This window comes from Ochotona princeps, chromosome 9 (genome assembly GCF_030435755.1).
Source record: "Ochotona princeps isolate mOchPri1 chromosome 9, mOchPri1.hap1, whole genome shotgun sequence".
Lineage (NCBI taxonomy): Eukaryota > Metazoa > Chordata > Mammalia > Lagomorpha > Ochotonidae > Ochotona > Ochotona princeps.
Window position 1 is genome coordinate 26,424,392 of NC_080840.1, and position 27,870 is coordinate 26,452,261.

General features: G+C 38.1%; 1 protein-coding gene across 1 annotated transcript in view; it reads left to right on the forward strand.

Moving 5' to 3' along the window:
* RSPO2 (R-spondin 2) overlaps positions 1 to 27,870 on the forward strand; it is a 172,352-nt gene that overhangs the window by 111,474 nt on the left and 33,008 nt on the right. The window contains exons 3-4 of the mRNA XM_004580680.2: positions 6,137 to 6,280; positions 7,230 to 7,418. Coding sequence (XP_004580737.1) covers positions 6,137 to 6,280; positions 7,230 to 7,418 — 333 coding nt within the window. The remainder of the gene's footprint in view (positions 1 to 6,136; positions 6,281 to 7,229; positions 7,419 to 27,870) is intronic.

Here is a 27,870-nt window from a genome sequence, read left to right on the forward strand (position 1 = left end):
TACTTAAAATCATACAAGGCACACAAACAAGTTTTATTCCCACCCTCACAGTAAAAACTCAAGACAAATTTTCCTCACATAACCTCCACTTCCATCAACCACTTCTTGGGCCCATCCCAAACCCTGAGAGGATTCTCTGTCCCTTTGCCAGGAGTGTAGCCACTCTTGCCCACATTCTGCTATGTCACTCAAACACACACACACACACACACCTCAATAGAGATTCCAATTTGCACAGTAGATATTCTTTGAGATTTAAAGTCTATATTACAATTGTTTTCAGGTGTTTAACTGTTGGATTATAGTTATTTACTAGAAGCTTAGTTTTTTTTTAATGTTAGAAATATTTACAATGAATGTGAAAATGATTTTATATAAAACAAAGAAACTGAGATTCTAAAAAAGATTTATTTTTATTGAAAGTGAGACTTACAGAAGAGGAGAAACAGAAAGATCTTCTGTCTGCTGGCTCACTCCCCAAATGGCTGCAATGGCCAGAGCTTAGCCAACCCAAAGCCAGCACCTAGGAGCTTTTTCTGGGTCTCCCACACAGGTGCATGGTCCTAAGGCTTTGGCCCATGCTCTTCCACTTTTGCAGGCCACAAGCAGGGAGCTGGAGGGGAAGTGAAGCAGATGGGACATGAACCGGCACACATATGGGATCCTGGTGCTTGCAGATTGAAGATTTAGCTGCTAGGCCATCACGCTTGGTTCAGAAACTGAGTTTTTAAATGGTGGTCATGTCTATTTACTTGGCAAGTATTAAAACTATCTGTTGTTTTCAGTGCTGTGTGTTGACTGGAAAAAAAGAATACTTGGGTGGCAGGCAGAACAGAATTGCATCTCTTCTGTCTAATATATCCTGGAGAAGCACCTAATAGCTACTATGCCTTATTTTGGTGTTCTATGTGTGTCACATGATTCTCTTCCTCCAGGACAAGGCTCCACTGTTGATGGGTCTCATTTGCAGGGTCTGACACAAGCCTACTAGTTTCTTAGGGAATGCTTGGACTGAACAAATGAACTGGACGGACTACAAGATTACTTTTAAAATGTTATATTAACTATGGTAGGAAAGGGGTGGTTGTTGGAGTAATGTGAGGGGATAAGGGAACCAGCCTGTTTTGATATTTCTTGTCCAGGCTAAGTTCCCCTTGCCAGATGACAGCCTCATTGGCCTGCCTTCAGAAACAGTTGAACTTGGACAGTCATCTTACTTAAATCAATGTGGGCAGTCCTCATCTGGTGCGATACATTTTTGAGGAGATGCTGTAATTTAGCAGCGTGTAAGTTGACTATGTTAGGATCTTACATTTCAGAACAAGGGCTAAAAGCACAGTTTTATAGGAAAGGGCTATGTTAAGTAAATTCTGATATACCATACTCATTATCTTAGTCAGTAAAAGGTTTTCTAAGGTTTAGCAACCTATTGTGTAGTTCCAATGGTGTTTTACTGGCATTTGACACATTTATTTACAAGATGTACATAGAGATTTTCTTAAAGTGTGTTTAAGAAAATGTTAACACAGTGGTACTTTTTGGGGTGGGCCTAATCTGCCAGTTAGGTGTAAAAGGGGATTTTTGTATTTAAATAAATTGTTGTGTGAGTGACAGAGCAAGAGAGTGAGCGAGTGAGCGAGAGACAGAGAATCTTATGTACTGTTGGGAGTTTTTATTTATGAGAATGTCATAATACTTATCTTTAAAAGTAATTATAGGGCCCGGTGGCGTGGCCTAGCAGCTAAAGTCCTCGCCTAGAATGCGCCGGGATCCCATATGGCACTGGTTCTAATCCCGGCAGCTCCACTTCCCATCCAGCTCCTTGCTTGTGGCCTGGGAAAGCAGTCGAGGATGGCCCAGATCCTTGGGACCCTGCACCCGTGTGGGAGACCTGGAAGAGTTTCCTGGTTCCTGGCTTCAGATCGGTGCAGCACTGGCTGTTGCGCTCACTTGGGGAGTGAATCATCTGATGGAAGATCTTCCTCTCTGTCTCTCCTCCTCTCTGTAATAAAAAATAAATAATACAAAAAAAAGTTTTAAAAAAAGTAATTATAAATCGACAAGAGAAACGAATGTCCTTGGAATAAATAAAACAGATAAAAAAGCATCAAAACACATGGGATGCAACAGAAAAAGTAATTATAAATCATAATTAATTTGATTATAAGTTGGTAGAGTTGATGTGAATCTCATTCAAATATGACGTAACAAGCCGGCTTTCTGTCCCTGCCCTGGAGGGCCTGCGGGCTAGGGGTAAAAGTTTAGTATTATAAGACCCTACAAAGAATTTTTTCCCCAAAGCAGAGATGTTATTTCCTTCAGAAGTGGATAAACAGCAGGGGGCTGTAGATGGGTCTGGAGCTTGTGAAAAAGGTTTCCAGGGAGTGAAGACTTCTGGGGTGGGCGCTTTATGCAGCTGGTAGCTGTTCAAGGCTTTGGGTTCATAGATGTTTGTGATGAGATGAATTTTGTCAGTGCAGGGTGCCGAATGCATGAGTCACCTGCTTTGTTTTGACGTTGGCAAACAGCGACCGAAGCCAGGAAGGCCGGCAGAGCTTCAGTTGTTAAGACTTGGCATCAATAAGAATCTTCTAAAAATATTTTATTGCATAGACAATATTTTATTTAGTTTTTTCCTCCATGGTTTCAGTGGAGGAAAAGCACCATTGAGCATATGAAAACATATAGAATACTGGCAAGAGATGGTTAAATGAATGTGTATTGGAAGGTTACAGCAGGTTCAGTATTATTAAATAAAGGATAAAATTCCATGTACCCAAATCGAAAACAGTTTGGGATGGGATAATAGGTCTTTGTTTATTCCTGCCTGTTAAAATCAAAAAGGTTTTATTTCGTAATGTTACTATAGTGAATTTTTAAAATAAACTTAAGTGGGTCACAATGTATATCGTAATAACCCTTTTTGTTATATTTTTATAACAATGTTACACTATAAAAGGTTTATATGATTCAGAAATAAAATTTTAACATTTCAAAATACTATCATCCTCCCCCAAGATTAACTTCTAAGCTTCTTTATATAAATACATGTATACAATTTTATTGTGTCATTCTATAAATGTCTTGCAGCTTAACTTTACTTAGCAATAGGTTTGTAAGTTTTCCTGGATCGTTATTTATAATCCACATTCTGCTTTTTAATAGCTGTTATTCTGTAATTTGAACATATCATATTTTCATTGTACTTAAATTTGAGAACAAGTCATTGATCTTTTAGCTGATTTATACTTGAAGAAACCTTAAGAGACTTTTCAGTGAATGAGTTATATCAGAAGTCCTACATTCTATGATCAGTAAAGACATTTATAAAATGCCAAACCTTTATTTCCATGACTTTATGGATATAAAGCTTATTTATCCATGCAGATAATGTATAAAAAGAAATCAAACATAAGTACACATTTCATAACAGCTGACTTATAAAGCATACAGCCCCCCCCCCCCCAATATAAATGTGTTAGACTTGTCACTGGCTAGTTCTGTATTTTTCCTTTGGAATGCTTATTATTTCTTGGCAAATAACTCTAACAGGAAGGAGGGCTTGCTTTTAAAACAAATGTTGCAAGAAAAGCCAGCAGTTTGTGGACATAATGGTCATGTATTTCACCATGACTCTGAGGCTGCTGACCAGCTCTACTCCACTGGTTTATTAAAATACAGGTTTCAGCATTTAAGACAACAGCTGAACCTTTTGTGGGGCAATAAACTCTGCTTCTGTGCCCACCATTTCTCTTCCCCCGTGATGGAGCAATGGTGTAATTTATTTGTGGACTTTAACCCACATATCGTGGAGTTCTGATTATGAATTTGGCAACATTCGAGAGGTTTACTTAGCTGCTTCACGGTGGTCATTTAACATAAAATGACAGGAAAAAGAGTTGCTGTGCTCTTCTTAGAAGTCCAACAACTACTGTTATTTACAATGTGATATATTTAATGGGTGATCTTTAGCCTTAACTCTGTTTTCTGGCCTTTTCTCAAAATGCTAGTAATTTCAGATTTTAGTTGTACTTTACACCCAGTTGCAGAAATGTCTTTTAAGCCTTTTGAGAATCCTTAAAGGATCAAATACAGTGCTGAAGTCTTGGCGAATGATGAAAGGTGATTGTACAGAGTTTGCATAGTGCTTTATGTCCTTCATTATCATTAGTTAAATATATTACAAGTAATAGTGTACCATGATGCACTGTTGAGAACCTGAATTTCCACTTAACCAGTCTTATAGACTTCTCTTTCTTCTTGTAGTTTGGAGTGTCTTTATTTTCACCTGTACATGCCAGCCATTTCTGGCCAAGATGTTTCTGGTTTACCAGGAAGCTTACCCAGAATACAAGCTGATAAATTATTGCTTCTCTTTATACTTTGTTGTAATATATGTGATTTATTAGAAAAATGTATCTCTAATTTACTGTGGCTTCTATCTGTAGACTATCTTTTATGAACAGGTGACTTTACAAATATTAGGAATCTTCACAATATTCTTGTAAGGTCAGTGACGTACCAGTTTTAGGCATGAAGAAGTTAGTGCCAGGAGAGACATGTAATTATCAATACACATGGAGCTGTGAGACAGAGATGGTACCCAAATCCAGATCTTACAGACCAGAAAGCACTTCTGTTCCATCAACTGCTTCTAGTTAGTGAGTTAAGGAGAAAGGAGAATGGATTTGGGAGGTAGGCAGTTTTGGGGGTGGGAGTTTAAAGGACTAACTCAGCCACTATTAGCTTAGATACTTGCTTTCATAGCTTCAGGTTCCAATATTTGCAAAACGGAGATGCTATTAACTCACCTGGTAGGGTTATTATGAAGAAATAGTGGAAATTTGGTAAAGCTTTTCATAACATTGCAGATTATTAACAGAATGCCTCAGTCTGAATCTTACTGCTGTGACAAAATCCTCAAGGATGGGCACATTAACAACAAGTGGTTTCTTTTGCTAACAACTTGCAGGCCGAAAATCCCAAGATTGGGCAGCCCATGCGTTCAACCTTTGATGAGAGACTCATAGAGCAAACGTGAAGGGGTGTCACCTAGCAAGGCAGAAAGGCAAAGAGAGGCAGGGACCAATCTTGGTATTTTGGGGTAATTGTCTCTCTACAGAACCAGGGTCCTGTGAAAAGTACAATATTTCCCTCCAAGAGCAGTGCTCTTCATGGCCCAGTTACTTCCACTAGGCTCTGATTCTTAGAGATCCCATCACATTTTACAACCAACACTCTAAGACAGCTGAGCCTTTGGGAGACAAACTATACCTAAAGCATGGTATTTATGTAGCCTTTCCACTCCTGCCTGAGTCAAGTAAATCAACTCAATGCTGGATGCCAGCATTGACAAATACTCTCTAGAGACCATACTTCTAAAAATATTTTTTTTAGAATGGAAATTCTTAGGACTGGCACTGTGGTGTAGTGGGCAAAGCTGCCACCTGTGGTGCGACCCATCCCATATGGGTGCTGGTCTGTGTTCTGGCTGTTCCACTTCTGATCCAGCTTCTTTCCAGCAGAAAAAGATAGCTGAAGTCCTTGGGTCCCTGCACCTGTGGGAGACCCAGAGGAAGCTCCCATTTGTTGTGGCCATTTGAAGAGTGAACCAGTGGATGAAAGATCTCTCGGTCTCTTTCACCCTTCATCGTTCAAATAAATGTTCTAAAAAATGAAAATTCTTAACTTACTATGTCTAAACAGAAGATAGTGTTTCTATTATGTTTTTCATTGTCTTTTAAAGAGTGAAACTGATTTTAGATTTGGCAGCAATGTAATTTATTTATAGTGGGAGTGTTTTTCCCGCCTTCCTTTAAATTTGTGTGTGTGTGTGTGTGTGTGTGTGTGTGTGTGTGTGTGTAATTCCATTTGGAGTTGCAAACATTTCGGAAGCATCTCTTACTGCCCGGGGTTCTGAACTGGCATTCTGTCTTAGCTTATTGATGTGGTAAGCTGATGGAAGAGATGGGAGTGATTTAGAATGAGACAGCATTGGGAAACAAATACATTGAACCCATTTCTCTGACCACTACAATTTCAATTTGGCTAAGTGGTAAGTTTGTGAAAATTTTATTTGCCAAACTAGTAAAGTTCTTTGACTGAAATTTTTTTCTTTTTCTAAAATTGTTTTCAGGATGCAGAATAGAAAACTGTGATTCTTGCTTTAGCAAAGACTTTTGTACCAAGTGCAAAGTAGGCTTCTATTTGCATAGAGGCCGCTGCTTTGACGAGTGTCCAGATGGGTTTGCACCATTAGATGAAACCATGGAATGTGTGGGTGAGTAGTTTTTAATGTAACTCTCATATTTTCAACATCTGTTTCTTTAAATTAGAAATGACCAATATATTCATCCTAAAAATGAGTTTTCTCTTGTTGATTAGCAGTGAACACTATTAGGAGATCTTTGCCATCTTCCTAATAGGATGATGTCTATGAGATCTAGAACAGTGAAATATTAGTTGTGGATGTGTGTGCTCTGGAGTTGAGTCATCATTCAATATATGGAAGTGCTGTTTAATGGAGAATTGACAGGGAGGTTTAATTTTGCCTCTTTTCATTATTTTTCTCCTTGAGCCTGGGAGAGTGTCTACTCTCCACTAGATAAACTTACAAAAGGGGACATAAAACTTTTACTTTCTTAGAATAAACATACTTTTCCAAATATCTGATGATGTTCACCTAGTTTTTAAGCTGTTGAAATGTATAACACCAATAGAGGGAGTACTAAATACATCATTTCTAGATACCATTGAAAGAACTAGTGAGAAGGAGAAAATGCTGTACAAATTCCATTCTGCTCATCAAGTGTTTCCAAAATAGCACTCACATGTGTGGCTTTACAGGGACAGAAGGCATTCAGAACTAATCTGGAAAGTTGTGTCATGATAGAGTCTTCTACTTTAGGTTTTAGCTGCTGAATCTTTCAAAGATTACACATTTGGTATCTTTAGGAATGACCAATGGTATCTCTTTAAAAAGATGAAGACAAATGAAAAAAAATCAGCTTTTAAATGATTTGTGTGGAATTTGCTTATCATGGAAATGCATGCCTGTGGCTTAAAGCGTTCCCCAAAGGCAGGTGAAGGTCTTCCTTGCTCGGCTGGTCAGTCTTTGCCATTGGGAGGTGAAGGAGGGGAGAATTGTTGCTGTATAAATTTGATGACAATGGAGCAAATGGATATCCAAGAGTCATCTGTGTTTGTGTCTTTTTCTTATTCTGTATTAGAAGGCTGTGAAGTTGGTCATTGGAGTGAATGGGGAACTTGCAGCAGAAATAATCGCACATGTGGATTTAAATGGGGTCTGGAAACCAGAACACGGCAAATTGTGAAAAAGCCTGCGAAGGACACAATACCATGTCCAACCATTGCTGAATCCAGGAGATGTAAGATGGCCATGAGGCACTGCCCAGGAGGTAGGTGTCAATGACCCTGACTCTATCCTGTTCCCTTTCCAAGTTCTCTCTGTCCTCCCTATATTTCCTTCCAATACAAATTACCTGTGTGTGAAAGAAACTTCATAATCACAAAGGTGAGGAGTAGAATTCTACGTCATGTTTAGAAGGGAATTCTTCTGTTGTGTTGTGAAGGCTGTGAAGGGATTATTTCACTTACTTTCCTATGTATTAAAAATTCAATTTAGAGGGGAACAGAATAAATGAGCTTACTAAAGTGAGCTTTCTGAGAGTGCACATTGTTTTTCCAATGTACCATAGAAGTGGGTTCTTATGAAATCAGGCCGTTGCAGATGTTGCTCTGAAGGCAGGAGCCAAGTTCCAGTGGAGAAGAGTTTAGATTAGGAAGGTTCATGGAATCTGTGTAGTCATCTGCCTCATTACTAGTTGAAGTTGACAAGTTAAAATAAACTTGCCCAAACACTGGGAGGAATAAACGTCATCTTAAAGTTACCACAATTAGCTGCTGCTCTTTGTTTTGATAATAATTTGTAGAAAACAGCTACTGTGTGTGTGTGTGTGTGTGTGTGTGTGTGTGTGTGTGTGTGTGTGTCCATTCAAGTTCTTGTAGTAATTGTGGTGATTTGTAGTAATTATTTTGTAATAACAGGATTAGGCCCATTTATAAATTAGAAGAGGACAGAGCTAAGGTGTTGGGCCGCAGTGGGCGGTAAAGTGACATGCAGTTCTCAGCACTGTCACTGTGACATTTCAAGCCACGATGGCTTGTCTGGCTTGTCGCCATTTACTGGGTTACTATGTTGCCTGAGATAAAGCTGGGACTGTCTGATGCATAAGATAGAGAAACTGAAACAAGTTGTGTTTGGAAAACGGCAACAATCAAAACTGTACCGTGATCTATTGATAGTCAAAACGTTTGTTGGCTTTTATTCTTTCAGTGGGTTCATAGTTTCTGAGCTTCATGCCTCTCGCTCAGAAACAGAATATATATCAGCTTTAAAAAGACCTTATATTCATGTTCTGCTGCCTCATAGAGAATGTCTATGACCCATGGACAAAGACAAACTTTGAAGACTCGGAGACTCCCGTTAGCCTTTGCGAACGATTAGATCCAGATTCAGAAGCTCTAAGTACGAAAGCCGCTTTTCCTCTTGAATTAGTTTTGCTTTTCTTTAGTGAGTCTTTGAAATAGTTTTTTTTTTTTTCTGGATCTACTTTTCACTAACAAGGATGGTTTTGTTCCCTTCAACTGGGTATTTTTCAGTCAAAATATAAGAAAATATTTTCTCACAAAACTAATAAGCCACTTCTGGGATAGCTGAGAGCATTTAACCTGCAACCTTCTGCCTAAAAACAAACCTGATGTATTCAGGTGTTGGAAAGAAAGACTTTCTTTGTTGCACATTGTTTATGTAACTAGCCTCTACCCAGTTCCTCTAACAGCAGCATAGTACCCCCCCAATTGTGGTTTACGTTAATAGCAAAAATTAAACTGAAAATGCTCTGAGAGCAAACATGCACCCACAGCCAACTCTATCCCTTTGCCTCCCAAAGTATTCTGACCAAGCCTCAGTCTAATTTGAGAATTTTTCTAGATAACAGCTGGATTTTCAAGCATAATATATGTTCTATTTGCACTTTTTGATACTACCAATGACAGTATACTCTCTTAATTGAATATGACTTGACATCACTAGCAATGTAAATTATGCCAAATACAAATATTTCTGTATTAACTGTGATGAGTCTTTTTTTACAAGCCAACTATGGATTCTGCTTTGGGTTTTGCCAAACTTTAATTCATTAGTAAAGACCAGTTATCACTCTACTCCCTATTTATACACCTTACAGTTTGATGAATCAATTTTCATTTAAGCTTTTAATTAAGTATATTTTCAACACTATATTGATTGGTTTTGACAAATGAAATAGAATTAATATTGATAAATGGTGAATTGCTCTGCAGTAAAATAACTTACAAATGTAGGAAATGAAACTAGAAAATTAATTTTGTAATTTGAGCACCTATTGATAAAATTGGCATAGCTGCTGGTATAGTAGCATACCTTGCCTCAGGTGAGGGAGGAAAAACTTTCTTCGATAAGTCATGGTGATTAATGGAAGGATAGAGAAGAAAACCACTTTATCCCATGTTACATCTTGATTTGATTTCAGTGATCTGCTTTGACAAACCATGCAAAAATGTAAGTCGTAATCAGTTTGTGAATACAGGCATTTTTTCAGATATTTTCAACATATGTATGGATTTTTCTCCTGTTGGAGCCAATCGTAACCTGATTGCACACAAACACAGCCTTAACATCCTTCACACTAAAGCAGCGTCACATTAAAATCAGCTGCTTTCCATTACTGAAAGGCATGTTAGAGGTCAGTGTAATGGAAAAGGCACCAAGTGTGTAAGATATTACACGGAAAACTATTAAATATGAGAAAATAAATGGCTGTAAGAATTTTAAAAAATAGTGTAACATTGTAGTATATTTTTTTTTCCTTAAATGTCACATGCTTACTCACTTGAAAAAAAATCAAATATCTGGAAATATCTTAGGGAGTGGACGGATTTATGCTGTTAAGCACTCAAAGTTAATTCCCAAACTTTTCTTATAGATAGGTTATCTTTTCTTTGATTTTGGTGAAACCTGCTATATACTCATTCTTGAGGGATTGGTCTGGCACTCAAGACATGTGGATCTCTACATCCTGTCAACTCATTAATTTTGTGACCCCTTGCAAGTCACTTAACCTCGCTTGACCTCCATTTCCTCTTTTGTGAATTGAGGTTCTTGGAGTAGGTGATCTCTAAGATCCAGGCTAGTTCTAAGGTCTGATGACTGTAGGATTCCCTGTCAAAAAAGTTCTGTGTGCAGAGTGGAGGGTAAGAAAGAGACTAAGAAGTCATGAACATTGTTTCATGACCAGTGAGCTCCCCTGTGCATTTGCTAAACCTTATACATGTGGTCATTTTCATGTTCTACCTTTGGGAAGGACTCTGCTTTGTGGAGTCGTCAGTGATTAAGAAAGGTTGTTTTATATTTATGCATGAATTTTGGATTAGCTACCAGTATAGGAAAATACAGAAAAAGGAATAAAGAAAACAGCACAAAACACTACGGGGAAAAAAGAAAAAGATGGAGAGTAGAGAGGATAAAGTATGGAAAAGCAAGTGCAGGAAGCAAGTAAAAAGAAAATATATAACCATTTCCACTCTCCCCCCAGCTTCCCTGTGCCTACCAATTAACTGTTGGGACTATACTATTTTGTTTATTATTTAAATTATTTTTGTTGCTTTTGGGACTATCTTAATATGCAACTTAAAGCTTTAAGTAGAATTTCATGTCTGAAGTGTATTTTGTATTAGGCAGTATACTTTTAAGTTTATAAAGATTTATTTATTTGAAAGACCATGAGGAGAGAGAGACAGAAACCTATATCTACTAATGCACTCTTCAAATGTCTGTAGCTACCAGGGCTGCCCCAGGCCCAAGCCGGTAGCCAGACAACTTCATCCAGGTCTCCCATGTGGTTGCAGGAGCCTCACCATTTGGCTCATTTTCTACTGTCTTTTCCAGGACAATAGCTTGGAGCTGGATTAGAAGAGCAACCAATGGAACTGACACTGTGGCATAGCAAGCTAGGTCTCTGCCTACAGTTGCCAGCATCCCACATGGGCACCAGTTTGAGTCCTGGCTATGCTTCCAGTGCAGCTCCTTGCTAGTGGCCTGGGAAGGCAGTTGTGGGTGGCCCAAGTAGTTGGGCTGCTGCATCCATGTGAGTGACTGTAAGGAAGCTCCTGGCCCCCCGCTTTGGATCAGCCCAGCTGTAGCCATTACCAGCTGTAGCCATTAAGGCATTTTGGGGAATGAACCAGCAGATGGACGATATCTCTGTCTCTCTCTGTAATCCTATTTTTCAAATAAAAATAAATAAATCTTTGAAAAAACTAAAATGTGGAGCATTCAGGACATGAACTGGTGTCTATAAGGAATGCCAGCATCACAGTTCTGGCCCAACATCAGGCATGGCCTAAACTGAAAAATATAAACTTGTTATTCTCATGTATTTAAAGGAAAAATGATAGAGCAGAATCATGGTTGTCAAGGTTCTGATGTTGGAGGATGTTTATACATCAGAAAAAATGTCATCTGCAAGTGTGCTTATTCTTTCATGGACACAGTCTACATTGTGATCTCAACTTTGAATATCTTAAGTATATATGAAACTTCTTTTGCTTTGTCAAGACTCCTGACCACTAATTTCATCTGTTTATTTCATTAGATACTGATTAAGCACTGCTGTCTACTGCCACAGCTCTATTCAGGGATTGAATCAAGGACTCCTTCTTATAGAGCTTATTATCTTATTTTTTTCTAAAGGAAGTCATTGCAATAAAGAATGACCATTTGTAATATCTTATGGAGACAAGGACTTCAAAGAAAAATCAGTGTAGGGAACTAGAAAATGGGTTGGTTCTCCACCATATCTTATGGAAGTAAAGCAATATGCTTCAGTGAGACTTTGGCTAGCCCAAGGTGATAAACAATGAGTTACCTCTAGGTAGGGAAAAGGGAAGGACCAATGTCTCCTTGTGCCTTTTTCTTGTTCCTCGTGCTAAAGATCAAAGATAAAAGCCAAAGTAACCAACTTTTAATTATTTCTTCCTCTACCAAAAATATTGTTTTTGTTTTGCGTTACAAGTGTTTTTTAAAAGCCTAATATCCTGCCGTCAGAAATTCCCTTTTGACATCTGTTTGGAGTACGTAGTGAAATGTGTCCAAAGATTATTTTATAAATGCCTCAGCATTGAGCTGTTGATTTTTGTTGCTGTTTCTGTTAAGGCCCTGTTGTCTCTTAGTTTTATTGTTGTTCCTCTGTTGGAGAAAAAGATGTGGCTTCCGGATTAGTATTTTTTTTTTTTTGAAGATTTATTTTATTTGATTGAAAGGTGGCTGGTGGTGGGGGAGAGAGAAAGAGAGACTTTCCATCTGCTGATTCACGCCTCGAAGAAGAGCTGTTTGAGCTGAGCAGCGTAGAAGCCAGAAATTATATTTGAATCTCCAACATGGGTGGCAAGGTTTGACTACACGAGCAGTCTTCTGTTTTCCCAGCTATGTTAGTAGGATAGGAAGTGAAAACCGGCACCCACAAGGGATGTCACATAACCTGCTACCACATAATGCCTGCCCCAAGATTGGTTTTGTTGGACTAAGGAAAAAAAGAACATTCTCCATGGGTTAACCTGGTGCTGAGCCACACCCAGGACGCAGCTCTGGCCATTTGGTTATAGGTACTCAGTCTCTGCACAATCTGGGTGAGCTGACCCCTAGCCAGGGCTGATGGCTCTGTGTACAGCACTGCTATTTCTTTTTGATACATTTCATTCATTAGACTTCTAAAGTAATTCAGATGACTTTTTTAATTTATGCTAGGGTAGCTGTTTTCCACTTTCGATCATTACAACCTAACTCATCATAGTATGGCTGTTAGGAACCACATTGTGAAAATCTTTAGGTCCTAGGCATGTTTTCTAAACACGGTACTAAAATTTAAATCTGAAGTCTGTATATTTTAATTTGAAAATACCTCATTCTGTTTTATGAAAAGCATTCCTAATCTTTGTTTTGTCCCTAAAAGTGTCTTTTAACTTGATAGGAAACAAAAGAAAATATTATTTCACAACTTATAACTCTGATCTCTGTGAACATTTACTTTTTAAAGGGAAATAGCAATTAGATCTCTTTAATCTTTGTGTTTTTTCTGCCTACAAGCTGACAATAAGATGGCAATGACTATTCAATGCTACAAAACAAGATTGTTGTAGATTGTGATGTATTAAACTAAGAGCAGGAAATAAGCACATTTTCAGTTAGGATAGGGTCAAGAAAATATGCTTTAGACATATGTTCTTTATTTTTGTACATTTTGTTTACATTTGAGTTCCAATTTATGTGGTCTGCTTTATACATGCCAACCTCAAGAGTAGTTTGGAAGAGAGGGGATAAGAGAAAACTTTTTTTTTTAACTTTATGAGACTTTGTAAGGAATGTTAATATTAAAAATTTCGTATTAAGAGTATCAGGGAATTTTTGTTGCCCTTCTATTTGTTATGTTTAATTATTCTATGGAAAAATCACTGATTTGTGCAAATTACATTATTTGATGGATACTTTGAATATATGAAAGTAAATTACAATTTTTTGAATGGTTAAAATTGGGAAAATTACCCATAAACAACTTCAATTAATATAATAAAAATTTTTTTGAGGGAAAGATAAAAAATTCTCCTACTCACTGTTTCGTTCTCTAAATGTCCACAATAACTCCCTCTGTGACTGAATCTAGGTGCTGGAAATTCAATCCAGGTATCCCACATAGGCGGCAGGAACTCAATTACTTGAGCCATGATTGTTGCTTCCCGGAGTCTTCATTAGCAGGAAAGTGAGATCATAAGCTGGAGTCAAGACTCCAAGGTAACTACTCTTATAAGGCCAATAGGCATCCTAATTTGCATTTAACTGCTAGTCCAAATACCCACTGCCATATTCACTGCTATTTAAAAACAAACAAACAAACAAAACTGTTTATTATTTAAAATGCTAAAAGAGAGCAAGACATATTTTGAGTTCCCATCTGCCATTCACTCTTCAATTGCCTGAAACTTCTGGGGCTGGGCCACACCAAAACCAGAAACCAGGAACTCAATCCGCTTGCCCCACATGGGTGGCCAAGATCCAGACCTTAAAACATCATCTGTTGCCTCTCAGTGTGTCCCTTAGCAGAATGTGGGAATTTGGGAGCATAGTTAGAACTTGAACCTAAGTCTTTGACTTCAGATATAGGCATACCAAGTGGTATCTAGGCAAAAAGTTTAAATTGCCACTACTCAAATACTAATCTAAATTTTTTTTGGTATAAAATTGATATTTACCAAAGACAAGTCTGTCTTCAGACTTTTCCCTGCATTAAAGTATTTGACATTCTTCTTTTGGATCACAAATATCTCTTTCTTCCTATCATTCCTTTTTGTTGTTATTGCTTTAGTATTTTATGGAAAATGTGTGTAATTACCCTATTGAAAGTAGACAGAGAATGACTGTTAGAACCTGTTTTGATTGGCAAGAGGCAAGCCATCCAAGCATTAGGGCCCTCATAGGATGCCTTCAAGGATGCACATTAACAAGAAGCTCGACTGATGGCACAAGAGCCTGAACTAGACCAGGCATTTTGATATCACATGTGAGCTTCCCAGATAGGGACAACCACTGAGTCAAATTCAAATGTCCACCCTTCTATTGTTTTAATCACTGATTTCTGTGTACTAATTGTCATCTCTCAGCTGGTAAGGTTAGAGACATTGAGCAAGCAGAGAAGGGGCTCCAGTGACTTGTGTGAAAGATCAAAACAAAAAAGAATTTAAGTGTAGTCCTGGATGTAGACATGGACTCAGAAATCGAAGAAGGGCAGAGCACTCACCACATGGGGGCCGGGAGTCCAGAAACAAGTCAGTTTATCAATTTCATTTTGAATCTGTCTTGGTGCCAACTTTGCTTGCCAGAGTGAACAGGGAGAGTGCAAGTGAAAGAAGCTGGTATTATCTGCCATTCTGTACAGTTCCTCGTCTGCAAGCTCAACCGGCCCCATTTAATTAGAGTCTGGGGCAGCATGTCCTTGTGAGAACAATTTTGTGGGTACATATTGCCACTAAAGGTCTGAAGTTCTTTGTGTAACAAGGCAAAGATGAGAACATTCCCAAGGGACCTTTCTTTTTATGAATTTTGCACAGCAGTAGCTGCTCTGATCTTAATGTAAAATATATAAAACAATTTTTACAACACTCTAAAATAAAAAACAGTTTTAATAGGATGCACATGGTGTCCATAGTAGATTTTTTTTTTCTGTTCCTCACAAGAGAAGTTTTTCCTCCTCATGATACAAGAAAGCCTTCGGTATAAATCCCCTAATGGGTTTTCAGAACAACTTCCTCCCCTCATCAGACACCTCTGAGATCTTCAGGCAGTGTTGATGAAAGAGAGCAGGCATCTGGCTCACTCAGATTTCCTGTAATACTTCTCCAGCTACTGACTTGACCTAGAGCTGGACTTGGGGATATCCCACAGGATTAGAAGGCCAGAAGAAAACATTTTAGTGGAAAGAATGACAGAGTTTCACTAAACTCCCAGCATGATTCATGTTGTCATCATACAGAAGTGCTTAAGATGATAAAATTACTTTATGGACCAGAGGTGGCAAAACTTATTACCATTAATTTAAACTAAAAATGTAGACAGCGGTTTCTTCCTCACAACTGACCTGTAGGCGTGATTCTTCGTGTTTTCTGGGACTGAGGACTGCCGTCAGAAGGAATAAAGTGTTTTGTCTAGTTAGGAGACGTTTAAAATTGATAATGTGCTTTTATATTCTGCACATTACTCAAAGGACATTGGGTTAATGTAATGTGAAAAATATGGCAAAACAAAATTAAAGAATATAAAGGATTGGAATTGAAAACAATTAGGACAAGTAAAGCAGGCAATATAAATCCATTCTTGTTCACATAATTGGGCCAAAATATGATTTTGTGTTTGCTGCTAGGCAAAGAAAAAATATAGGTGTGGTTCTTTATTATTAATTAATTAAAAGACTTATTTATTTTTATCTGAAAAGCAGATTTTATACAGAGTTGGAGACACAGAAAAGGTCTTCCACCTGCTGGTTTCACTACCCACATGGCTGCAATGGCCAGAGCTGAGCTCATCCAAAGCCAGGATCCAGGAACCTCTTCTGGAGCTGCATTGTGGGTATAGAGTCTCAAGGACTTGGGTCACATTCTGGTGCCCTCCCAGCCCACAAGTATAGAGCTGGATTGAAAATGGAGCAGCCAGGACACAAACCAGTGCCAATACGGAATGTCAGCACCACAGGGTGGAGAATTAGCTTGCTGTTCCCCTGTGCTGGCCCCCATATTCTCATTTAAAGTAAACAATATGGTTATAACATAGAATACCAATTTAATAATAGACTCCAAAGGAAAACTCATCACCTGTGTATAGACCCACACAGACAGACATGCATAGCCACATACATCTGTATAAGAATTCACTTTAATCTCATTTACATTGAGGAATGTGTTTAAAGAAGTGGTAAGAATTGCATCATAAAAATGAGACAGTTAATGACAATTATCTCAGAAAAGAAAGTGTTCTAATCCTATAAGAACTACAGATTTCTACAGTATTAAGTAGTTTCTCAAGTGGATAATTTCATCCAGAGCAGTGAGTAGGATTCTCAACAATATTTTCCATATATCCATATTTTTAAAAGGCTGAAGGCAACTTGCTGTTTATTGCTTATTGAAAGCTGAGGATATAATCATTTCATGACTCAACAGAGACATGTATAACAAGGAATCAAGACTTCTTGACTTTGCATGTAGAACTTACTGGGTAATTCCAGTCAAGTTATTTCAGTGAGTAGTAAGTTCATTTGGACTCTCATGGTATCTAGAGAATCTAGAAAACTAGCAAGTCTTTTTTCTTGGGAAATAGTTGGCCTTCATACTTGGCCTTACTTGACAATAAACATGGTGCCTTCTAGATAGTAAGGTATTTGTAAATAAGCTCTGGAGTTACATATATAGATGCAAAGTTATTTCTTGTGATTATCTCAAGCTCTGTACTAGTATTTTAAATAACCTTTTGTGATTTTTGTTTCTTCTCCAAATCTGGTCTTTGATCATCTTAATCTGTTGCAAAACTATTTATTATGAGAAAACCATGGGGATTTTGAATAAATGTCTACTGAGTTGAATTGACTTTATTAAAGTCTGCTTCCAAGTGCCTTATTTCCCGTTTCAACCCATTTCCTCAAGATAATCCAGTGTTGGAGCTGGGATTTCAGGCAGTCTGGGATTTTCCATTGCCATGGCTGTAGGTTCGTCTATTACTTCCTATTGGTAGGACAAACAAAAAAATTTATACTACAATTAGGGAAGAAGAAAATGCATGTTACAAAATAAGTTAGGAAGCTAAGTTGAGCTGTTAAATGTCAAGTATTATTACAGTAGATTCTGATATTATAGAATTACTGGTAAAATTTTCTAGTTTTTGGAAACAGTATTTCACCAAAAACAAAACTTAAGTTCTGTGAAGAGGAGTGTGTGGAAATCACATTTGAAAAAGATGAATTTAAGATAGAAATTGTGGAGTTGGGTGGACACCAATTTGTGCTTCATGCATCCAAGGCGGATGAGCCTAGCTGTAACAGTTTGCTAATGGCAAACAAACACACATAGTAGAAGACAAAGAAGCAAGCCACCGCAACATGTGAAGTTTATTATTATTATTATTATTCATTACATTGCATTATGTGACACAGTTTTATAGGTAGTGGGATTCCCCCTAGCCATGCCCTTTACCCTCCCCCCATGGTGGATTCCTCCACCTTTTTGCATTACCACAGTTCAAGTTCAGTTGAGATTCTTTCATTGCAAGCATATACCAAGCATAGAGTCCAGCACTTATTGTCCAGGTAAGTTCAACGGTTTCTTGGGGAGACCATCTCTGGTCTGAAGGTAGAGCCGGCAGAATATCATCCTGATCAATTAAAAGCCCCAACATAACATCAGCAACAATTTATAACGTTATGGAGTTAATTGACATAGTATTGAGTAACCAATATGTTAAAAAAAAATACAGGTTCTTAACCACATCCTGTGACTTCTTCATTGACATTTCAATTTTAGTTTATATACAACCAGATTCTATACACCTTAAAATGGCTATAGATTACTATTCAGCTGTCTTGTGTCTATTTTCATTATAGTATTTAGCATTCTATAGCGTAGAAGCATAATTTTGCTGAACCTGGCTTTTTTTTGGATAGTCTAGACTAGCTTATAACCCTAACAAAACATATGTCAACAGTTTAGGTGCAGGACAGTTTTAGGAGGGGTGTGCAGAGAAATCTTCAGTAACCTAGTGAGGAGTAACTAATCTTTGTGTCCCACCTAGTAAGGTATAAGTGAATCCACACTGACCATTTCCTGTCTGATTCTAGGCTTTCCTTGTTCTCTATCTATTCTAGATTTTGTTTGTTTGTTTTGAGGAGTTTCCGGAGCGATCCTGATGGTCATTACCAGAGAGGGTGGGGACCCAAAGTTGGAACCAAGCAAGGACCAGAGAAAGCTCCCCTCCCTAGTCCCGAAGGAAGTTTACTGTTTTTCTGTTTCTGCGCACTGCTCAGGGCTCCTGGCTGTAGTTCTGATGCCCTTGGATCCTGTGAGGAAGGATTTGGACTGCTTCCATCCCATGTGGTAGATCCAAGTGGGAGTGGATGACCTCAGAGTTCTTGGCCCCCGAGGCACTCCAATTCCCCGTGGTCTCCTTGGCAATTGGGATGTAGTCCTTGGTGCTCATACTGATGGTCCTTGGTGAGGATCTAGAAGAATTCAGGGTTGGGATACAAGCCTCCTCCTGTCCCCCTGCTCTGCTCTGGGGTCCCCCCCTGCTCTGTGCATATGACCTGTTAAGAGGTTGTCAGGATCGCTCTTGATTCCCCATATATGTCTTTATAGTTTAACTGTTTTCTAATGCTGATTTGAGTCTGTTGTCTATGAGTTACCAGTTATGTTCCTTGTAGGTTATATTTCACATCTTCCTCACACATTCTAGGGAGATGGAAGATTTCTCTGCTCTCCTGCCCTATTACGGAATAACATAGGGTATTAAAAGTATATTAGGTTTTACAGTTCTTTGATGTAGATCATAAGCAGTCTGATTCACATTGATTGTTGGTTCATTGGTTACTTCATAATATCATATTGCACGTGAGATAGACTATTTGAGGTTGAGATAATATTACATTTTACAGATAAACACATAGATAAACATGTGAAGTTTATCTATGGAAAACAAGGATTTTTGAGTTTAACCTTGTGCAACATGGAAAGCCATCAGAGACATTTGAGCAGGGAGACATTCTAGTAAGCTGATTGGAGATGGAAATGACTGAGTGAAGGCAGTGCTGGTGAGGTGCAAATAGGACAGGCTACACATCTCAGCTTTGCAGTAGAGCCCTGAATACAGGTACATTTTAATGGGGCACTTTTGAGTTCAAGTGTTTATACATTTTTCTGTTATGCTTGCTTTTCTAATGAGTGCAGGATTTTGTCTTGGCTTGTAGTCCACTGTATCCCCGATATTGCTTTCTGCCAAATTTCTAAGGCAGGCCATTCCATTGCTTGTATTTGTGCAGTTTTTTCCCTTTCTATCTTTTTTAAAAAATCTGTGCACATTTTGCTTTCACCCTAAGTGAACTATATTTATTTCTGACAACTATTTCCATTTGTCCTGTACCAGACTCCTTGGATATAGTATTCTCTTGGCACATTAACCATTTGATGGGTTCCCTTTATCAACAAGCTTCATAGTACTCAGGAAATTTAAGGACACAAATTACATATAATTCAAAATCAAGGTCAAAAACATTCTTTAAATATCGAAATCCAATGTCTAACCTAAGGTGACTTTAAATAACATGTTGGAAGGAATCTGAATGGAGTGCTGTGTTTATAAGAACATCATACAGCAGCAGTGTGGAAAGCGATGTGCCCTGTGTGTGTTCTTTCCTAGTTCTAATCCTTTAATTGTTGTGATCAGAGCTCTCTGATGCTTCCTCTCTAGTCCTCACACACACATACTTTAATGCATTTGGTAAGCAGTTATCTATCTTATTTAAAATTTGCTTTTTAAAATTTGCATCTTGAAAGGCAGAAAGAATGAGAAGTGACACAGATCCCTTCTATCCCCTGGTTCATTCTCCAAATGTCTGCCATTGCCCAAACTGGGTCACACCAAAGCTGGCTTTCTCACATGGGTAGCAGGGACTCAAACTTTATCATCTGCTGCCAACCAGGCACATTAGTCAAGCTAGATCAGAAGCAGAATAGTTTGTACTCAGACCAGCATTCTGAAATGGGATGCCAGCATTACAATTAGGCAGTTGAACCTACTGTGCCACAACACCTACCACAAATTGTCTACCTTCTGTAGAACATCTCCACTGATGGTGGATATTTGTATATATACTGGGAAAGTTAATATGGAAAAGAGATGAAGTTTTAACATTTTTAATTTTTTTCTTATTATTTTCCATGATATAATTTTGTAGGTAAAGGTATTCCTCCCTCCACCTTCCACTTCTCCCTCTTCATTTCCCCCCCCCCCCACTATTTTCTCCCATATTATCATGGTAGTATATTTGTTTCATAATAGTTACAAGTTAACATTCTGTTATTTAAGTGTATCATGGCATTGTAACTATAGGCAAAGGTAGTAAGTCTAATATCATATTGTCAAAGTATATTTAACTGATCCATTGGTATATGTTGGTCCTGGCCATTTATTAAAAGACATCAAGTTTAGTCATATGTGGAAAGTGGTTAATACATAGCAGGATTATTTTGATAAAGAAGGTTTGAAACTGGGTGAATTTTGGTATTTTTCTATTACATATTATTGAAATTCTGTTAATAACTTTGGAGTATTTTCCTACCTCCCATGACCTGCTTTCTCTTGTCTTTTTATTTTCTTTTGATTTCATCCTACCTCACAGCTACATTCGGGAGGTCACTTCCTTTTTAAAATGTGTCTACTTTTATTTATTTGAAATCAGAGAGGGGAGAAATGGATCTCTAATCTGGTTTGCTCTCCAGATATGTGCCATAGCTCAGACTGCTTGGAGTCAAAGTTGGGAATTCAATCTAGGTCTACTATATGTGTAGCAGAGACCTAAATATTTGATCTATGATCTTCCTCACAGGGAATGCATTAGCAGAAGCTGGGATAGGGATTGGTGCCTATCCTCTCAACCAGGCACTTGATATGGGTGTCCCAAGCTGTGTCTCAACATTTGTGCAAAATGCTCATCCCAGTCATTTTGCTTTTGCTTTGGTGTCATTCCCATAGATTTGTCATTTGAATGGCCTTCCCTCATTTGATATCCTAATGTCTTGCTCAGTGAAGCATTAATTATACCTCATTTCTACCAGGATAGTCATGTTTATAAAAGCATCACTAGCCTTCCATTTGCCAAGGCTTTTCACCTTGTTCTTGAATCTGTTTCTCACATCCAGAAAGAACAGGCTAAAATACGTACTCCAATTGTAAAATTTATCTTGCTCTCTTTTGCCTACAAAAAAACTTATCTCACCAACAAAGATAAGCAGAAACTATCTCATGGATTTTGATGTTTTTTTTTTTTTTAATTTAGTTTCGTCTATTCAAAACACTTCCTTCAAAACACTCATGGTGGTTTAGGTGATGACTTTAGAATATTGACCTGGAATCTGTGGTCCAGGGGCGAACTAGATATATATAAACAAATAGAGTGAAGAGTGAACAAAGGTATGAAGCAGTGAGGGTGCATTGTTTATCATCTATGTAAACCTGAAGAATCTTCTTATAACATGTAATATGTCATATAGCAAAGGACAAACATTTTGGCAAAAGGAATAGAAATAAGAATAAGGAATACACTCAGGAATCATAAAAAATAAATAAATAGTAACTACCAAATTAAGTCTTGTGGGCTGACTTGAGGCTACCAGAAGAATTTACAGAGGGTTGAAGACTTATCACAGGGAAGAACAAGTCTCTGTCCGTTCATGGTGATTCTTTCACAGTCTGTGGCCCAGGTATGTGAATGTTCATTAAAGCTCGGGTAAGACATATGATGTAGCTTGTAACCAGTGAAGACAGCCATCCAAGTCCTATGAATGTGATGAGCCTGTTTTCGCTTTTATTTTTTTAAAGATTTATTTGTTTTTGTTGGAAAGACAGATTTATAGAGAGAAGCAGAAACACAGAGAACGAGTCCGTCCATTGGTTCACTCCCTAAGTAGTTGCAATGGCTGGAGCTGAGCCAATCCAAAGCCAGGAACCAGGAGCTTCTTCCAGGTCTCCCACAAGGGTTCAGGGTCCCAAGGCTTTGGGCCATCCATCTCTGCTTTCTCAGGCCACAAATAGGAAGCTGAATGGAAAATGGAGTAGCGGGACATAAACCCATATAATATCCTGGCACATGTAAGGTGAGGATTCAATCACTAGGCCATTGCACCAGGCTCAAGAATTTAATGAGCCCAAAGTTAGAAGAGTACAGAGGAATACAAAAACGCCATAATATATGTTGCCCTTTTCCTTGGAATTTCGGTCCCTCAAAGCCATTATTATGTATTGGTCATTTAATCTTGAAGATATAGGACTTGCAGGAAGAGAGCAAACACTCGCTGTAGATTCCTCGTGCTCCAACCTATTTGTGTGCAGGCTGTAATGGTTTTTGGGAGTTCTCAGGGCTTGCTAGGGGAGAGGCCTAGCAGGCAGGAGACTGAACTGTTTTTCTGGATGGAACAGGTAGTTTTATTTATTTATTTATTTACTTCATAAATTGTTGGAGGGTTTTTTTTATATGCATGAGTTTTGGTTTTCTTTTTTTTCTTAATAACTGTGTCTCCCTAGTAAACTTATGTTTTTCAAGTATGTTGAGCGTCTGGGTGCATCCCCTGTGGTTATAACAGTAGATGGGAAAGGCAATACTTGATTCTTGCTTGGACAGCTCTGGATCTGACAGTCTTTTTCCCATCCAACCCATAATATCCTCTACAAATTGTTCAGATGATGCAAGTAGGGTTTTTCATGTTATTGTATCTATCCTCCCTGGAGAATGGTCTTTTATTTATTTTCAGTATATCATCTAAAAAAATACAAAAGTCAGCGTAGTCTGAATTCAGTAATGTTCTTATTTGTGCTGGATGCGGCAACAGTCTGAGGGGCCAATAATTTTTGTAAAAGTCTCCCTTTTATGAGTTTTTATCCTTTGATTTGAATACACAAATTTTATGTGCCTAAATAAAAATAATAAAAATAATAAAAAATTTAAAAAAACCCTTTTATTTCATCTTGAACTGCCTGTTCAGTAGTTTCTTCAGCAGTTATTCTCTTCCCTTGTTTCCAGGAGAAAATTCTTATGGATCTTACATCTTTTCTGCTTGAAGTTTGGGAATACTGTCCTATGATGACTTTTGTTCACTGATCTTCAGGTAGCTGATAGAATATCTATTCTAGGAGAGTAACCAAAACTAGGAGCTTGAAATAGTAATACATCCTTCATCCTCCCATGCTTACAGCCAGGATATGGGCAATAGACTGTGGCTGATTTGAAGAATCTTATTTTTCAAAAACCAAAAAAGTGCTTTATGAAAGCACTTTCTTGAAAAATCTGAAAAGAAATTAACCTTTGATAGATGGAATGGTGAAACAATTGAGTGCTAATCCAGGCACAATATGGGATGGACTCCCATGCTCCCTCCCTCTTTTCTTTTCATCTTACGTCCAAACCTGCAGAAGGAAACCACAAGTGTCTGTCTTGCATCTGTGCGAAGATTTCTTGTAGTACTCTTGTATTTTACATGTCGAGAATGGTATTACTAACTTGAGGCATTTAAAATAATTTTTGCCTCAAATGTCAAATGTCTTGCATTTCAGATCTTCCTCTATTTGGTATAATTGTCAGCTCTAAGGGCGCAGATTGACTTAATACAGTCATCAAGTATGCTTTGAATTAAGAGTTCTTTAGTGAGCTTCTGTGGCACTGTTTGAAGCAATGCACTCTGTTTGCTGTTACCAGTTTGCTGCTTTTTTTTTTATCAGAAACATAAGACCTGCATATCCCAAGAACCACTACATGAAGTCTTTCCACCAGGTGGATGACATGTGAGCGTATCTAGTTGCAAAACTGTAACATTGGGAGTAGCCTAATTTGAACCATTCTTTTTATAATAGCTTACATTTATTAAGAACTTGGTTAAAGAAGTTCAAACAAGGGTGCTGACCTCTTAAGCACTCATATTTTAAAAGTTTTTTTTTTCTTACTCTGAAGTCTTCAAATTGCTGACACTCTATGCAACTTTTAGTAAATGTAAGCAAATTATTCCACAGTTTTATGCAGTGAATGCATATTAAATTGAAAATTCAAAATGTGTGGTCATTCATTTTTTTTTTTTGGTACTGTTGTGTGTGCACGTGTGTGTATGAGAGAGAGAGAGAAGAGAGAATTAGTAGTTTCAGCACTGAATTTAGGGCCGTGTTCAATGCTGTACTCAGTATTTTGTTTGACAGTTGTCACATTGTTTTCATTGTCTATCCACTTTTGTTTATTTCCTTCCCTCTTAAGCAGCCTGATGAAATCTCATCAACTAACTGGGATTGAATTCTGATGAGTGCCAAGTTGCTTTGATGAAATCTAGTGTAATTATCTTAAACTCAACTTTATTTGGCTTTAATGCTGGCATTTTCCATATTGAGAAAATTAGTGCATTTGTCTGCTACTGGGGACGGAAGCCCACTAAGAAGAAAAAGAGAGCTTGAATACAAAAAAACACCCACAGTTTAAGTTCATTTTATACCTTTGTTTTAAAAGCAGCTTGTCTGTGCATTCAAACTTTTCTTTAATGTTTAGCATCTGTGCATTTTGACAACAAAAAAGTCAGACTCTGTTATTACTCAAAAATATTCTCTTTCATAAACTTGGAAAAGCAAAAATGTAGTTTCTGTTGACCAGAAAAAAAAAAATGCGCTTTCCTGCTATCTGAATTTTCCTAACAAGGGTCAAAAAGGTTTTATTATGTCAAGTATAATATTATTTCATTTTTTTAAATTTTATTATTTTTTTTAAATTATTTTTTTTATTCCATCTGGGTTTATACAGACTAAAGCGATTTAATTCTGGAATATGTTTTTTTTAAATTATTATTTATAATTCATTAATTACATTGTATTATGTGACACAGTTTCATAGGTAATATTATTTCATTTTTATCAACAGAGGGAAAAATGAGTTTATATGCTTACTCCCTAGTGCTATTTTAGGCTACAATGTTGGTGTTATAAGGGAGTTGAAGTATCTCAATTTTAAAAAAATTTATTTATGTCAAAATCAGGGCTACAGAAATAGAGAAAGGGACCTCTTGTCCACTGGTTTGCTCCTTAGATGCCTGCAGTGGCTGGGGCTGTGCCAGACTAAAATCAGGAGCTTTCACTGGATCCTCCATGTGGCAGGCAAGGGCCTGGATGCTTAGGCCGCCTTTCTCTGCTTTTCCCAGGCCTGTGACAGGGAGCCGAATGGAAGTGGAGGGGTCAAGATGAGAACTGGGGCTCAGGTGGGGTACTGGTTATGCAGGCGCTGGCTTTACCTGCTGTGCCACAATGCTGGTGTCAGTATCTCGAATTTACATCTCCATTTCTGATCCTCATAAAGACAATCAGACTTATGAAATTCTTTATGTGTGATGACATCATTGTATTAATGCTGTGATTCATTATTATGCTATTGTTAGAGTGCAGCCCTGCAAATGGACTTTTCAGAATATACATGTGGGCTGAAATAATGCATTCATCACCTCAGTCACTATGTAGTCTTCCCTTCCCCTCCCCTACCCTCCCCCCCCCAACAGGAGACTACCTTCTACTGTCTCTTGGGCTTATGAAATCCAATTCGAATTGGAAGAGATATTCTGCTTCCTTTGGAATCTGGAGTTGGAAGGGATATCTTTCCTACTTTTGGAGTACCCAAGGGTAGCCGAGTTACCTCAGGAGGTTCTTAGGGGAGATCAGGAGGGCGCAGGTATTTTCTGTCTCAGACTTCTGGTCTGAGTAGCTTCTCTCAAGTTGCCCTAGAATTTTAGCTCCTAAAGTTCGGCCAACAGTATCATTTCTCTGAATCTGTTACAGCTGGCAGCAGGTAATTGTAGGCAGTTCTGTTAGCAAGTTCTGCCTTTCTTTATAGTCATAAGCCTTTTCAACATCCTAGTTCAACGGTTTTCTCTTTTTATGTGTTTTCCTTGCTGTTTTCAATGGATAAACCTGATATATTCAAGTAAGTGTGATCATTTGAAACACTTATGTAACTATCTGGAAAGAATATATATTTTTAAAAAAGGGTTTGTTTATTTGTATTTGAAAGGCAAGTTGACAGAAAGGAGACGTAAAGAGAAAATGTCTTTCATCAGCTAAGCTGATCTGAAATTGATAGCTAGGAGCTACTGCTAGGTCTCCCATGTGGTTGCAGGATTCCCTCCATTGAAAGTGGAGCAGCCAGGACATGGACTAGCACCCACATGAGATGCTGGTATGACAAGGTGGAGGGTTAACGTTGTGCAATCCCCCGTTAGCCCCCTGGAGAGGGTATCTTCGTGGATTGTATAGATAAAGCCCCCCAAGAAACAGAAAATGAAAAATGGCCCCTTTATTATGTAGAGTGTGTGAATAACTAGAGGGAACTTCAGAATCTACTTCTTGTTGTAATGATCTTTATTCTCTATTGACTTATTACCCTGTGCTTGTTAATCTCTCCTTTTTAAAAAACATTGTGTGGTTGAAAGAATTCTACTCAGAGAGATATAGAGAAGGAGAGGTGAATAGAGGAAGATACTTTTTCTGTTGTTTCCCAATGGTCTCTTCAGTTAGACTGTGTTAAGCTGAAGCCAAGAACCAGGAGTTTCCTCTGAATTGCCCGCGTGGTTGGCAGGGGCCCCAGCACTTAGGCCATCTTGTGCTGCGTTTCCTAGGCCTTTAGCAGGGAAATGGATTGATAATGGAACTGTGAAGCTGCTGGGACAACAACTGGTGCTCATATGGGATACTGGTGGCATAGAAAGCAGCTTTACTTTCTACACCCCAACACTAGGCCCCTACTGTTATTCTATTTGTCATCATATTATAGGCCAAAGATCTAACGAGGGCATTGTAATTGAGGCCATTGTCATACCCAAGTTCTTAGATTTTCATATTTTAGGGTAACCATGAGAGAAAACACTTTGTGGATGATGAAGTTGTGAAAGTGACTTGTAAGGCTTCTGTCCTTAGCCTCCTTTGGGGCGTTTTTCTCTGATCCCTCTTGTATAGTCCTTGATGAATGCCAAGTGGTTAGTCTAGAGTCTGGAAATAATTTCTGTTGTTATTGGAATCAGGATTCTATGGCCTACAAGCAAGCTTGAGAGAAACTGGTGACATGCACACTTTTTTAAAAAACAAGATCCATAATTGTTATTAAAATAACTTACAAACCTGGAGCCATGATGATAAGATGATTCAATGTCAGAAGGTAATTAAGTTGCTATCACTGAAATTAAAGCAAAAATCAAATTCTGACACAGGAAACACTAGCACCACAGGAAAATACTGACGCTATTTGCTTGAAAATTTCATGAAGAAGTTATGTTAAGATTCTCTTACAGAAATACACAAAATAAAACTGTCAGAAGAAAGCTGCATTGGTGTTTTCACTAGTGAACTTGGACTGTTCTATGTGTTCCACTCATTTCCCTGTTCTTTCCTCTACAATGCCCCGAATCCCCACTCCCTGCTGCACCCCTCTCCACCCC